This window comes from Elephantulus edwardii, unplaced genomic scaffold (genome assembly GCF_000299155.1).
Source record: "Elephantulus edwardii isolate Elephantulus edwardi_28Jun2011 unplaced genomic scaffold, EleEdw1.0 scaffold00110, whole genome shotgun sequence".
Classification (NCBI taxonomy): domain Eukaryota; kingdom Metazoa; phylum Chordata; class Mammalia; order Macroscelidea; family Macroscelididae; genus Elephantulus; species Elephantulus edwardii.
Window position 1 is genome coordinate 7,893,379 of NW_006399860.1, and position 16,904 is coordinate 7,910,282.

At 35.9% G+C, this 16,904-nt stretch overlaps 1 protein-coding gene across 2 annotated transcripts in view; it reads left to right on the forward strand.

Annotated features, from left to right (window-relative positions):
* Positions 1–16,904, forward strand: part of KCNT2 (potassium channel, subfamily T, member 2) — a 734,552-nt gene that overhangs the window by 270,466 nt on the left and 447,182 nt on the right. For both annotated transcript variants that reach the window (XM_006892105.1, XM_006892106.1), the window contains exon 5: positions 9,105–9,164. In XM_006892105.1, coding sequence (XP_006892167.1) covers positions 9,105–9,164 — 60 coding nt within the window. The remainder of the gene's footprint in view (positions 1–9,104; positions 9,165–16,904) is intronic.

Genomic DNA, 16,904 nt, shown 5'->3' on the forward strand with positions numbered 1-16,904 from the left:
ATTATATATAAAAATAACTCACAAAAGAGTATAACAAAACTCCTATATGCAATACTGAATGCAAATAGATTAAATCCACTGGTCAAGAGATAGAATTTTACTTATCAAAATCTATGAGAGATATAACAAAGTTGTAACTGTGCTAAAAAGTCAAAAGAAGGGGGGGACCCACAAAGAGAAAGACTTGCAATAACTAATTTGATAAAATAGACTTTAAGTCAAAATCTGTTGTAAGTGGCTAAGGTACACAGGAATCAGATCTACTATATTTGTGGAAAGAGTAGCTGGAAAAGTTCAATATGAGCTGTGAAAACTAGGCCAGGTGTTGGTAGTGGAACAGGCCATCAACTACTCGTATGAAGGTTTAAGCAACAGTTAAAGAAAATTAAATCTGTAAGTCTCAAAACTAAGTCCAAAAGAACCAAAATTTGTCCTTGAGTCTATCTCACCTGAATTTTTTTTAAAAAAAAAAAAAACACCAAGAACTCAGGAACAGTTTTAGGCCTTGAAAATGAATAACTGAAGATGAGAAGAGCTTTGCCAGGATCTCAAGAATATCATTTATTCCCCAGCATCTTCACATAAAAAAATTACCACCACACACACACATACACACACACACACACACACACACACACACACACTCACACACACACAACCCAAAAAACCCCAAAACATCGTTCAAAAGGTCATTGCAAATACAAAGGAGAAAGAAAATACTAGGATATGTGTCAGCAAAGTCTGAATATTGCACTAGAATGCTAAGAAGCCTAAGCAAAGGGAAGGAATCAAGAAGTTAAGGAGCTAAACGGAAGAATTCAAAGGGCAGCTTGGGAAGTCAAAACTAAGTATTATAAAATGTACAAAGAGCTGGAATCAGAAAACTTAAATGGCTGAACTTGTTCTGCATTTCTTAAGTTAAAGGAACTGAAGAACAAATTCAAGCCTTGAGTGACAATACCTAAGGACTTTATGGGCAGAATATTGAATGATTTAGAAAGCATTAAGTGATGGAAGAAAGACACAGAGTCACTACACCAAAAAGAATTGGCTGGCACAGAAGAATTGCATGAAACAATATATGATCAAGAGGCAATGGTGATGAAGGAGTTTAAGCTGCCATGAAGTGATTAACAAAAAATAATGCCACAAGAATTGATGGAATAACAATTGACAAATTTCAAAAGGCATTGCTGCCCTGGATGAGCTCACCAAGTTGTACCAGGAAATCTAGAGGACAATTACTTGGCCAGCTGACTGGAAGAGATCCAGATTTATTCCCATTCCAAAAAAAGGGTAACCCAACAAAGTGTGGAAATTATTGAACACTATTACTAATTTATCACACAAGCAAAATCCTGCTGAAGATTATCCAAAAATTACTGGAATAGTACAACAGTAGAGAACTGCCAAATGGGTGTAGTCCAGGCAGCAGAGACCTTATCTCCAATGTCAAATAGATCTTGGCTGAAAGCAGAGTACCAGAGAAATGTCTGTGTATCATTGATTATGCAAAGCATTTGACTGTGTGTATCACAACAAATAGTGGCTAACCATGAGAAGCATGAAAATCCTAGAACACTTGATTTTATGAGAAAACTATAGGTGGGTTAGGAAACAGTAGTTGAAACAGAGCAAGGAAACACTGCATGGTTCAAAATCAGGAAGAGTGTGTCAGTGGTGGATGCTGTCTCCATAACTTTTCAATTTATAGATAGAACAAATCATTTGGATGTTGAACTTTATGAGAAGGAATATGCCATTAGGTTGGAGGTAGACTCGTTAACAACCTACATTATTCCAAATGGATTGAAGCTCAAGGTCAAGAAAATAAAGATTCTCATCTCCAGGCCAATTGGTAACACCAGGATAGCTGAAGAAGAGGTTGTTAACAATTTCATCTTGCTTGAATTCATTATTAGCACCCTTGGCACCAGCAGTTAAGAAATCAAAAGATTAATTGCATTGGGGAAATCTGCTCTAAGCAATCTCTTCAAAGTGATAAAGAGCAATGATATCAGTTTGGAGACTAAGGTGCACCTGATTCATGCCATAGTCTTTGTAATTACTTGCTATGCATCAGAGCACTGGACACTACTGAGGATGACAGAAGACTCAATAATCAATACCTTTGAGTTGTGGCCGTGAAGAAGAGTACTGAGCATTCTATGGCTTTCCAAGAGATTAACATATCTCTCCTGGAGAGCGTGAAACCAGGCTGCTCCTTAGAGACAAGGATTTTAAAGCTTTGTCTTACATACTTTTTGCATGTGGCCAGAGGGACCAATCCTTGGAGAGAAACATCATATTTGGAGGGATACAGGAACAGCACAAGAGAGGAATACCATGTATAAAATGGACTTGACACAGTAACTGGGGTGTAGAGGTAGATGTTTTGGAAACACTGAATTTGGCTTAGTACAGGGTGTAGTTCAGAGCTATTTTGTACAGAGGGTTGCTATAGGTTGCAGACAACTTGATAGCATATAGCAACAATAACAAGATCATTATGTAATGATTAAAGAGTCAATACACCAAGAAGATACAACACTATTTATATACTTAATATCAGAATTCACATATATGCTACACAGAAGGATGAGAGGATGGGCAATAATGACTAGTGTGATTATCTGCCTCTGAAAACCCACTTGTGGATCAGCTATACGTCAACTCCTACTCAACAGCTACAACAACAGAGTTTAAGAGTATAGACAATTCTCCAATAAGAATAGGAGTTTCTAGCAAACTGGTTTGATAATAAAAAGAAGTGTAAATAGTATCAACTCAGCCTTTTAAACATAGGCAGAACATAGTACATAAGAGCAGCGCAATACTCATTTTCTCCAGTAAACATAGTCCAAAAAAAATTCATAATATATTTTATAATAGTGATCTAAGGCAAATGTAAAACTAGAAAACAGTAACAAATATATATACATAAATATGTGAATCACCATGCCAGAAATCTAAAAATTAACAAGAAGATTAAAGATAAAAAGACACATGCATGAAAGTTAAATAACTCCTTGCTAGAAAACTTTTGAGTTATAAAACAGTTAAAATAATGAAATAGAAAAAAATGCTCAAAAGAAATGAAAATGAAAGTACCACATACCAAAACCTCTGAGATATATGTAAGACAGTCTTCAGAGGATAGTATAGCAATCAATAGGGAAACACATCAAAAAAGGAAGAAGCAAAATTTATGATCTAACACAACACTGATATCAAAAAGAAAAAGAATGACAATCTAACTCTATAATCTTTAGAAGAAAAGAAATGAGAGCTGAAATGAATTAGAGAAAGAAAAAAGTTGAAATCATCAACCAAACTAGTAGTGCTTCTTTGCAAGAGTCAATAAAATTGACAAATCTTTGGCAAACTTAACCAAAAAAAGATATGTCACAAAAAAATTAAAATAAGAAATGAAAGAGGTGACAACACAATAAAACCAGCTGAAATTAAATTGATAATAATGAAATTTTATGAAAATCTATATATTGTAAAACTTGAGAACCTAGACGAAATTACAAATTCCTAGAAACTTACACTCTACCCAAGCGGTCACAACCAATTTTAGAACACTTGAACAAAACAATCTCAAAAAAGTTATTTAGCAGAACATAAAACTACTCCCCCCAAAAAAATTTCTTGGCACAGATGGATTCATGGCTGAATTCTACCAAATTTTAGAGCCAAACTATCACTATTAAATTGAAGTTTACTTAAATTATTAAAAAAATAAATAGAAAACGAATACTTCCGGACAAATTCTATGAAGCAAGCAGAATCCTAATAGTAAAACCAGGGAAAGATATTATTAAACAGGAAACTACAGATCAACATCTCTCATCAACATAGATGCAAAAATTCTTAATAAAATCCTGGCCAATACCATCCAACGTTATATATTCTTTATGACCAGGTATATTCATAACAGGTATGCAAAGATGGTTCCACATAAGAAAAACATTTAATGTAATTCATCACATTAGTAAAGAAAGAAAATAAACCTCCTTATCCTATCAGCTGATAGGATAAATTCCAACACCCCTTTCTGACCACTCACTCAACAGAATATGAATAAAAGGACATTTCTTCAACATAGTGAAAAATAAATGTAAAATCAAGAGCCAACATTGTTCTCAATGGAAAAAGGACAAAAAGCATTCCCTTTTGAGCAAGGATCAGATAAGAATGCCAAGTTAACACCAGTTCTTTTCAATATTGTATTGGAAAGACTTGCTAGAGCAATAAAACAAGAGAATGAAATGAGAGACATCAAAATCTGCAAAGATATAGTAAAACTGTTGCTGTATGCAGACAACATGCAAGTATACACAGAAAACATAAGAGGCTAAACAACAACAACAACAAAACCCTGTTTTATCTATTACACATATTTAGTAGAGTGGCAAACTATAAGGTCAGTGGAATTTTTCTACAGTAACAAAGAAAACATGGAAAAGAAAATTAAAAATGCAATACCATTTATAATAGCCTATAAAAACCTGAGAAACATGTAACCTAGTGGGAGCTTTGGTGGTCTAGTGGTAAGAAGCTGCACTGAAGAAAAAAGAAAAAAAAAGCAGTTTGAATCCACCAGCTGCTCTGCTGGAGAAGGATGGGCAATCTGCTCCCATGTGATTAACTGGCTCTGAAAACCCTCTGGAAGGTCAGCTATGGGTCAGTTCTGACTCAATGGTACATGATAATGAGAACAGCACAGACACAAGCAATATTCATAAGGAAAACTAAAAATCACTGCAAGAAACAATAAAAGATCGAATTCAATGAAAAAATATTACCTGTTCATAAATAAGAAGACTCAACATAATGAAAAGGATAATCCTACTGAAAGCAGACTATGTGTTTAATGCAATTTCAACACACATACCAAACTTGTATTTTTAGAGAAAGAAAAGACAATTGACAATTTTTTTTGGAAAGGAAAGATCCTTCAAATAAGCAAAACACTTTAAAACAAAAATTAAGTGGGAGGCACCGTACTTCCTGATTTCAAAATCTACTTCTTGCTGTTATTATGTGCTGTCGAGTCACCTGCGACTCACAACGACCCTACATACAACAGCCCTAAACCCTGCCCTGTCTTGTGTCAATCTTATTGTCTCTGACAGACCTATCCCCTTTACTGCAGTTATTGAATCAATGCTTCTCATCAAGGGTCTTCCTTTCCTGTGCTGTCCTTCCATCCTTCAAAGCATTATGTCCCTCTTCAAGGGCTAGTCCCTCCTTGCAACATGTCTGAAGTATGTCAAATGAAGCTTCAGAATTCTTGCTTCCAAGGAGTAACCTGGTTTCACCCTCTCCAAGATGAACTTGTTTGTTCTCTTAGCAGTCCATTGTACATTCAATATTCTTCCCGAACACTCAACCCATTGGAGGGTCCGCTGTGGGTTGGTTCTGACTCTATGGTACACAGCAACAACAACTGCCTATGGTATAAAGAGGCTTGTGCACTGCATTGAAACAGATGAGAACAGAACTGCTTGAAAGGAATATATGATTAGGTATTATTTGCATGATAACAGTCCAGAATAAGAGCTGCATAGTAAAGTGGATTGAAGTAGGGGGCTTATACAACAATAAAATATTTTTTTTTCAAAGAGAAAACGGAACTCGGTGAGGGCAGGAAGGGAAGTGTGCTACAATAAATGAGTGAACGAAATCCAAGTTCTGTATTAACTTTCATTAAAATCTCAAAAAAAATATAGCCAGAAATTCACCACTAGGACAGGACAAAATTGGTGAATGGGACTTTCTAAAAATTAAGTCCCCGTGTGCTTCAAAAACTTTTTACCAGAGGGTAAGAAGAGAACCAACGTACTGGGGGGGTGGGGGGGGGAAAGCATTTGACAGTGACATATCAGAAAAGAGTCTCATAACGAAAGTGAACAGAATGCTACATGGCCTCCATAAGTAAAAGACCGATACCCCAGTTACAAAATGGACAAAAGATATGGTAAGGAAGACTTTTCATAAAGGAAGACATTTAGATGACCAACAGATACATGGAAAACATGCTCAACATCACTTGTAATAAGAGAGATACAAATCAAAACCACAGTAAGATACCATCTCATAGCGGTATCAAAGTTTAGCAGGACAGCAAGCAATAATGTTGGAGAGGATTTGAGGAGATTGTAACTCTCATTTATTGCTAGTGGGATTTTACAGTGGTACTATCACTCTGGAAGGGAGTTTGATATTTCCTCAAAAACTGAATACAGACATCCCATGTGACTTAACTATTGCACTGCTAAGAATATATCCCAAAGAAGTCAAACTGAGACACAAATAAAGATTTTTCCATCCATGTTCAATGTTATTCATAATATCACGAAAATGGAAACAAACCAGGATTGGGAAATTGTGAGCACTAAGGAGCAACAATTTTGTAAATTATTATGTAATGTGGGAGAAGTGAGTGAGCATTGTGCTAACTGACCTAAGTCTCATAAAGGTCAAACACTACTGAAGATCATTATCATAAAAATAGAATAACTAGTAAAATGTAAATAGAAGTCCAAAAGGAAAGTGGAGGAAATAAGTTTATTGACAGTGGTGAGGAAGGGGAGTGAAAGAATTGAGAAACATTCAATGAGGACCTGAAAATACAGGGTAAAAGTAGACATATTCAATAATGATTAATTTTAGAAAACATAATATATATCAGTGATTGAAACCGTGAGAATGTAGAAATGTTAAATGGAGTGTACATATATAGACAAGGTATACAAATTTGGTATTCAAACTAATATTTAAAAATAAAGTAAAAAAAAGTAAATGTGCAGAACTTACCTAAAAATACCTTACCTAAAAATTATTGAATCACAGTAACATTTTAAAAAGCAATTACAATTACTTAGAATGAGAATGAATACCCAACTTAATGAAACATCTTTGACCCAGTAACAATTGCTCAGAGAATTTATAGCAATAAATGCACACATTAAAAAGAAAGGCCAAAATGAGTAACATTAACCTATCAAATTGAACCAGTAGAAAAGTAGCAGCCAAAGCTATTCACAATCATCAAAAGAAAAAAAAATAATAAAGATCAGTGCACAAGTAAATAAAGTAACTAAACCCAGAACTCTGTAGAAATCATAAAATAATGGTTTTTGTTAGGTACCACTTAGGTATACCATATAAAACCCTTGTTTGATTTGTGTCAGCCTCACAAAATGTGCTGTGCTAAAGTTTAAAATTACAAACACTGTGTTTGAGGAATTGTCTCTTTTAAATCAACCCAATATGTTCCAAACATGATATCTTTCAAGAACTTGCCCCATTTCCCCTCTTTATAACACTAGCAAAGTCTAAAACTGTAAGAAATCTCACTGCTCTTTATTCTAAGGAATATTTTCATAAAAATTCATTCATCATTGTACATTTTCTTCTCTTGCCCTCTCTCGCCCTCCTTTACCCTTCCCCAGTCCACTTTGCAATGTACCTCTTGTTATAGATTGTTGTCATGCATATAATACCTAATCACACATTCGGACAATTCTTCCCCTCCTCTGTTCTGATGCAGTATTCACTATCTATCCACTTTTCCCCTCTTTTAAACTTCCATGCCAGTCCTATTTTATAACACTAGTGACTTGTAGTATATGTCCTTTTGTGGCTGAGATATATCACTTAGCTTGACATGCTCCAGGCTCACCCCTGTTGTGTAATGTTTTATGAGTTCATTGTTTTTCAGTGCTGCATAATAGTCTATTGGGTGAATGTATTGTAGTTTTTATATCTGTTTGTTGATAGGTTCTTGGTTTGCTTGCATCTCTTTGCTATTGTGAATAATACAGCAATAAACAAGGGTGTGCATATATCTGTTTGAGTTGCTGCTCTTGTTTCTTTAGAGTATATTCCCAGTAGCAGAATTGCTGGGTCAAGTGGTATTTCTATTTGCAACTTTTTGAGAGTTACTCTGGCTACACTTTTCCATTTTTTTTTTTTTAATCCTAAATAGAGAATACTTTGGATCTCTTTTCCTGTCATTTTTTTCTTTGGAAACAATAAACTTTAGATAATTTATATTTGAAGTACTACATATATTAAACAACAAAGATAAAGAAAAAATCTGTCGAGACTCATATAGAATTGTTATTACAGATATTGATGTGTTGCAGACCAAGGATAAAGTGTTTTTATAATTATTAATAATGAAACAGACTACCAGGAATGATATAGAACAGTGTGAAAAACAGGGGACCAGCAGTTCCTGATGACTGAAGACCCCTATTTCAGCTTCCTTGTATCTTTATTCAAAATTATCAGGAAGTAAATCACAAAGAGAATTCAATGCAAATGAAGTTCTATCTATTGTAATCCTTCCTCTTTTCTCTGGAGCTGTCAGCAAAAACAATGCAAGGATCCCATAAACCCTTAAGCATTTCCTTGGTGCCTCAGGGTAAATTCTAGCTTGGACTGTGCCTCTCCCACATCTTGAGATAGTGTTCAGTTTATTACAATTATTTAGTATTGGCTTCCCATATTAATGGATGATCAGTTATGATATTCATGCAAATAAAGTCTGAAAATATATTAGAGGGATTTAGAAATTATTTTCTTTAGTGTCTAAGGATGTTGCTGTTTTATTATGAGTTGTGTGCTAAGATTGTTAAAATCCAACTTGAAACTTGTGTGTGCTTGCATGTGTGCGTGTGAGTTTGTGTGTGTATATTTTATTTTCTGCATTTTACATGGGAAACTTATTTTTGGTAAAAATATTGTAAAGGCTCTGATGTTATAGGAGAAGCAGTTATGTATTTTGGTTTCATTGTATAATTGTCTTTTTTGAAACATGTCAAATAACCATCTTATTATATATCGTTTCAAAGTCCAACTAGTTTGACTATTCTCTTCCCACCTTTACTTTTGGGAAGATGTTTATTCAAAGAGTTAGACATCACAAAAACTTAGCTTTAGGGCACATTTTGGCTGATTGGACAATTGTCTATTTATAGAAGTTAATGTTACATATACCACTATCCATGCACAGACACATTAGTATAATTATGAACTAATATTTTAATTTTATTGCATTTTTTCAAAAGTTGCAATTTATATTTTAGGTTTCAGTGGCATTAATAAGTCTATTTGAAACAATACTTCTGGGTTACCTCAGTTATAAGGTAAGTTATTTTACTTTGCAGTTTTCTATCAATAGAACACATTTTAGGTAATCTACCAGGCATGCCAGTACTTTTATAATTTATACTGTGAAGGATAAAACAAACTGTTTCTCAACTGCTTTATTTTGAGCCTCACTACAATTCCAAAGTCACACAGTTTAAATTCACCAGTTACTGTCTGAGAGAAAGATGACAATCTCCTTCCATGTGATTTACTGCCTCTGAAAACGTGCTGGAAGCTTGGCTATAGGTCAGTTCCAACTCTATGGCACACAACAACAACAGCAATGTAATAAAGAAAACTCTGGTGACCTGGTGGTAGTGAGCTCTGCTGCCAATTCAAAGATCACATTCTCTCACGCGATTTACTGCCTCTGAAAACCTAGTGGAGTGTTAGCTATGAGTTGGTTACAACTCGATGGTACTCAACTACAACAATTATAAGAGAGATTTGGTGGTCTAGTGAGGAAAGAATTATGTTACCAAGTCAAAGAAATGCAATTTGAATTAACCAGCTGCTTTGAGAGAGAGAGATGAGTAATCTCTTCTCATGTGATTTACAGTCCCTGGAAAACCCCTGGAAGGTCAGCTATGAGTTGGTTCAGACATAAAACATCTCATGTGATAAGTTTTGTTGTTATTATGTGTCATTGATCCTATGTACAACAGCTCTGAACCTGCTTTATCTTGAGCCAACCTCATTGTCTCTGACACATCTAGCCCCATTACCCTAGTCACTGAGTCAATCCATCTTATCCAGCATTTCCTCTCTTGAGCTATCCCTCCACTGTGCCACGCATTATGTCCCTCCCTCTCCAAGGACTGATTCCTCTTTGCAACATGCCCAAAGTATGTCAGATGAAGTTTCAAAATCCTTGCCTCCAAGGAGAAGCCTTATTTAATTAACCCTGTCAAGGATGAACCTTTTTGTTTTCTTAGTAGCAGTCCATAGTATATTCAGTCCCTTCTCCAGCACCACAGCTCAAAGGCATCAATTCTTCTTCTGTCATCCTTAGTCATTATCTAGCTTTATGATGCATAGCAAGTAATTGGGAAGACCATGGCCTGGATAAGGTGCACCTTAGTGTCTAGACTGACATTGTTCTTCAGTACACTGGAGAGGTCTCTGACAGCAGACTTTCTCAGTGCAATTCATCTTTTGATTTCCTGGCTGGTGGTTCCAAGAGAGTTGATTGGGGAGCCAAGAAAGCAGAAGGTGTTAACAGTTTCAGTCTGTCTTTATGTATCATGATGCTGCTGATCGGCCCATTGGTGAGAATCTTTGTTTTCTTGATGTTAATCTTCAATCCATTTTGAGGGCTGCAGTCCTTGACCTTCTGCAGCAAATATCTCAGATCCTCCTTCCTCGGTTTTGGCAAGCAGAGTTGTATCATCTGCATAATTCAGGTTGTTGAGTCCTCCTCCAATCCTGATGCCACATTTCTCCTGATAGAGCCCAACCTCCCAGATGATCTATTCAGCATGTAGATTTGAAAGTTGTGGAGACAGATTACATCCCTGGCATACACCTTTCCTAATTTTGAACCTTCCAATATTTTCTTACTCTTTTCTGATGACTGCCTCCTGGGCCAAGTATAGGTTTCACATAAGCACTATCAAGTGTTCTGGGATTCCCATTCTTCTCAGAGTATGTGATCCATACAGTTAAATGTCTTTGCTTAGACAATGAAACACAGATAGAGATTACTCTGGTACTCTCCACATTTAGCTATGGTCTATTTAACGTTGGCTATAATATCCCTAATGCCAAAGGCTTTTCTTAGACTGAGAAGATATATCACTGGAGGCTGAGCCTTCACGTTGGAAATCACAAAGGAGGAGGAACAGTTGCAAACAGATTATAACTATTGAAACGTGGACGGTGTAGTATGAATGTAGGAAAATTGGAGATTATTAAGAAAAATAATAGAACAAATAAATATTAACTTACTGAGGATTGGTGAAATAAAATAGGTTGGCATGGGACATTTTGAATCAGACAATCATATGATCTACTATACTGGAAGTGAAAAGGTGAGGAAAAAATGGGTTTCCATTCATAGTTAAAAAAAAAAAAAACATTTCTAGGTCCATCATGTTAGTTTTACTAGTGGTTTGTCAATTATACTGTCCTCTTTGAAGAACCAGCTCTTGGTCTTGCTGATGGTTTCAGTTGTTTTTTCTGTTTTATTAATTTCTGCCTTAATTTTTATAATATATTTTTTAGAGAGTGTTTGGTTTTCTTGTTTTGTTTTGTTTTTTTAACTTGATGTACATGTTGGGTTAAAGAATCAGTTATAATTTTTTTTCTTCCTTTTTTTGTGTGTTTGCTTATTTTAAGTTAATCTCTAATTACAGCTTTGGCTATTTCTCAAAGGTTTTGTTAAGTTGTGTTTTTTATTGTCATTTGTTTCAGAAAAACTTTATTTTTTATTTCTTCTATTACCTGAGGATGTACAAATAAGGAATTGCTCAGCTTTCAAATATATGGGTTTTTATTTTTTCTGCTTTATCCTCTTATTATTTCTAATATTATAGCACTGTGATCTGAGAAGATGTTTTGTATTATGTCTATGCTTTTAAGTATATTGATGCTTGCTTTGTGACCTAAAATGTGATTGATTCTGAAGAATGTTCTATGCACATGGGAGAAGATGGTATATTGGGCCTTTTGGAGGGGGGATACATTAACCTGTATATATATATGAGACCAATTTGGATTTTTTGTGTGGTTTAATTCTTCAGTGTCTTTGTTGGGTTACTTTCTGGTAGTTTGATTTTTTCTTGAGAGTGGTTTATAGAAGAAATCTGGAGGACAACCACTTGATCAACTGGCTGAAAGAGATCCATATTCATTCTCATTAAATAAAAAAGTGACCTGATAGAGTGTGGAAATTTTAGAAAAATATCACTAATATCACATGCTAGCAAAATCCGGCTAAAGATTATCCAGAAATGACTGGAACAGTACATTGATAGAGAACTAACAGAAACACAAGCTGGATTTAGAAAAGGTCGTGGACTAAAGACATTATTACCAATATCAGATGGATCTTGGCAGAAAATAGAGAGCAACAGAAGTATGTCTATCTGTGTTTCTTTGACTGTGTAGCTCACAACAAATTGTGCCTAACTTTGAGGAAATGGGAATCCCAGAAGAACACTTGATTGTGGTTATGTGAAACCTATACTTGGACCAACAAGCAGTCATTCCTCAGAACAGGGAAAGGAAACACTGCATGACTAAAAAATCAGAAAGGGAGTGCATCAGGGATGCACCCTGTCCCCATACCTTTTCAATAGGTATGCAGAGCAGGTCATTCGAGAAGCAGGGCTTTATAAGGAGGAATGTGGCATCAGGATTGAAGGAAGAATCATCAACAAACCTACGTTATGCAGATGACACAACCTTGCTTGCTGAAACTGAAGAAGACCTGAAGTGCTTGCTGCAGAAGGTCAAGGGCTGTAGTCTTCAATATAAATTGAATCTCAACATCAAGTAGACAAGTATTCTCACCACTGGACAAATTGGCAGCACCAAAATAGATGGAGAAGAGATTGAGGTTGTTAGCAATTACAGCTTCCTTGGCTCCACAATCAACACTCTTAACACCAGCAGTCAGAAAATCAAAAGATGAATTACATTGGGAAAATCTTCTGTCATGGACCTCTCCAGAGTGCTGAAGAGCAACAAGGTCAGTCTAGAGACAAAGATGTGTCTAATCCATGCAATGGTCTTCTCAATTACTTGTTATGCTTCAGAGAGCTGAACAATGACTAAGGATGACAAGAAGAGTCTTGAACATACCATGGACTTCCAAAAAAACAAATAGCTCTGTCTTGGAGAGGATGAAACCAAGTCTCTCCCTACTCTACTTGGAGGCTAGGATTTTGAAGCTCCATCTCCCATACTTTGGACCTGTGACCAGGAGGGACTGGTCATTAGAGAACGATATCATGCTAAGAAGGGTGGAGGGGACAGTGCAGGAGAGGAAGACCTTGGATGAGATAGATTGATACAGTATCTGGGACAATGGATCTTGGTGTATCAGAATTAGTATTACTGTCTCTGGACAGGGAAAGGTTCATAGCATCACTATATGTCACAGGCAACTCAATAGCACATAGTGCAAAAACATCCTATATTGGTTTTGTTTGCTTGTTTGTTTAAGCATCATGTTTAGAGTCAACAAAACCTCAGGAAAGGCCTTTGCATTTAAAAGTTGGCTGTTGTATTTTGGAAGAACATTCTTCTAAGTGGTACAACATTCTTCTGTCAATATGTTGTACTGAGTTAACCTGAGGTTACTGTGATGCTGAACCTTGTGTCATTGAGGTGTCAAGTGCCCTAATGGTTACCCATGATGGACAGTGTTTGGTGGAGCTCCCAGTTTAAGACAGATTTGGAAGCAGGAGTGGCATCCACTTCCTAAGCAACATGCCTCTGGAAACTTTGATAAATGATGATAGTTATGGAAAGGCTTCAGGCCTTTTGTTCATAGGGTCACTGTGAAAACAACAACAACAACAACAACATCTTGTTTGGGTTTTGTGTAGGGGTGAAGTAGTCTACTTCTTCCATTTCATTTCTGTGGTAGAAATGCTCATGCCTGGGGCCTGAGCAGGACTTTTGTCTGATAACCTTGGCTTAGGAGCTCACTGGTACAGAAGAAAGGATAGTTTACTTTTCCTGAATATCTCTGTGATCTTTTGACTCAAAGGAATATTTGCTTCAGTTGGGAAGAGAGATGGCCTATAAATTAGCAGCCTTCTTAGCCAGACAACTGCAGCTAGGTGGGTTCCAAAGGGTCCATAGCTCAAGAACTGACTCTAGGAGAAGCCGGGGAGTAGTACAGAGGTGGTATTTGGGAAGAAAATAGCCTCACCTATAATATTGGTCTGGAAGCAGGAGTGGCATCCACTTCCAAAATGGCTTGCCTCTGGAAACTCTATGTACGAACAGTGCTCAGGCTGTTTGTTCATAGGGTCACTATGAGTTGTCTATGACTCGATGGCATTAAACAACAACAACAACATAATATTGGTGCTCCTGGCACAGGACAGCAAGACTGTGTCAATGCCACAGTGTCCCTAGATACATTTTGGAATACTGTGTTGTGAGTGACAGAATAATATCCATACACATACTAGGATGACTTTTTAAAGCTATCACTCATATTTATGCACCAACAACGAGAGCCAAAGAGGAGGAAAGAAATTACTTCTACCAACTGTCACATTCAGAAATCAAACACCCAAGCAAGGTACACTAGTAATGAGTGAATGGAATGCAAAAGTTGGGAACAAGGAATAAGGATTAGTAGGCAAGAAACATGGACTTGGCAACAAAAATGAATCTGGAGATAAAATGAGAGAATTCTATACAATCAATGATTTATTCTTTGCAAATTGTTTTATAAGAAATAAAAATGTTGACTGTATATATGAACCTCACCTGACAGCCTATGCAGGAATCACATTGATTACATGTGTGGGGAAAAAAATCACTGGAGAGGCTCAATATCAGCTGTGAAAACTAGGCCAGGTGCTGACTATAGATCAGATTATCAACTACTTGTATGTAAATTTAAACTGATGCCAAAAAATATCGTATCGAATATACAAGTACTAAAATTTGTCCCTGGGTCCATTCTGAATTTAAAGATTATCTCAGGAATAGGTTTGAGGCCTGGGATACTAATGAACAAAGACCAGATGAGCTGTGTGGGAGGACATCAACAGTATCATTCATGAAGAATGCAAAAGGTCATTACAAATTAGAAGAAAAAAGGCCAAAATGGATATCAGACTCTAAATATTGCATTGTGGCATCGAGAAGCCATTGCAAAAGGAAAAAAAATCAAAATATTAAGGAGCTGAGTTGGAAAATCAAAAGGTATGAATTCACTCATCATTTCTTAGTCTAAAGGAACTAAAGAACAAAGTAAAGCCTCAAATTGAAAAAACTTAAGGATTCTGTGGACAGAATACTGAATGACCCAAGAAAAATCAAAAGAAGATAGAAGGAGTACACAACTATTATACCAAAAATATTTGGCTGACATAGAAGAATTTCATCTAATCAAGAGCCTAATGTGATGAAGGAGGAAGTCCAAACTACTCTGTAAGGATTCGCAAAAAACAAGACCCCAGGAATTGGCAGAATACCAGTTGACATATTTTAACACACAGACACTGCCATGGACACACACACGAAGTTTTTCCAAGAAATCTGGAGGACAACCACTTGATCAACTGACTATAAGAGATCCATATTTGTTTCCATTCTCAAAAATGGTGACCCAATAGAGTGGGGAAATTATTGAATAATATTGTTAATATCACATGCAAGCGATAGCCTGCCAAATATGATCCCAAAATGACTCGAAAACTATGGAAAACTGTATGGAAAACAATAGAAAACTCTTTGCATTTGAATTTAATCTGACACACAGCAACCTATAGGAAAGAGCAGAACTGTTCATTGAATTTTCAAGACCCATCTTCAGAAAACCTAATAAATATTTCTTCCATGGACTAAGATTGGTTTAAACTGCTGACCTTTATGTTAGCAATTGAGCATGTAACCACTGTGCCACTAGCTTTTTTCTTTTTCCCCTTCAAAATGTTTTGAGGAACGCTAGTGCTTCGTGGTTAAAATTTACAAATGCTAATCCAAAGATTGGTGATTCAAACCTACTAGCAACTCGAAAGGAAAACATGCAGCATTCTGCTTCTATAAAAATTTATCTTTGGAAATTCCATAGAGTATTTCTTGTCAGCCTTGTAGGGTTGGTTGCTGTGAATCAGAGAAAATTGATTAGATTTCTGTTGGTCTTGGTTGGATAATTATTTTGATTTCTAAAATCTGTTTTGAAAACAATTTAGATTTTGGAATTTAGAAAAACAATAGTAAGTCAATGAAACTAATATTTGAGGATGTAAAAATTTTGAGTACGCAAACGCTTGAAGCATGTAATCAGTGATACATTTAAAGTATTTAGATGTTTGGGCTTTTTAATTTAATTGTATTTTTCTTTTTAAAATTAAATGTATTTTGTCTGTTTAGACAGAAGCAGATATAGAAATATAGTCAAGCCAAAATATTCATCTGAATTTATGACTAATTATATTTGACCCAACTTCTAGCTAAAAGCTAATATCAAATTAACTTTGCTACTTTCCTAATAGAAGTCCTAGACCTGATTTAAAAAGTCATTTTAAAAACACACACAGATTTGAGATAATTTTCTATTGCAATTACGTGATGATGACATTTTTGATTAATTACTTCCTGTCCTTGATAATATGGTAGCAGAGCTTAGTGACATGTAATATTTGCATTCTGACCTTCATAAACCTTAATGGGTTCGATTGAAGGACTGTAAGCAGAGGTCAATGGTAGTTGGGTCCTGCATGTTATGAAGGACATTGAATTAAAAGGAGTTATGTAGCAAAGGGAGGATAGTTTTCTTTTAATTATTTTCTTTTTCCTCTTATAAAACTACTTTATCCCGCCCCCCCAAAACCCCCCAAACTATTTGATCCCATAAACTCTTGAATCTGTCAGTAGAGTACTAGATATATTTTTTAAATAAATAACAAGGCTTACCAATAGCTGTTTATTATCTACAAATAAGTTTTGTTGTTGTTGTTGTTATGTGCCGTCGAGTCGCCTGCGACTCATAGCGACCCTATGCACAACAGCCCTAAACTCCGCTCTGTCCTGTGCCAATCGCA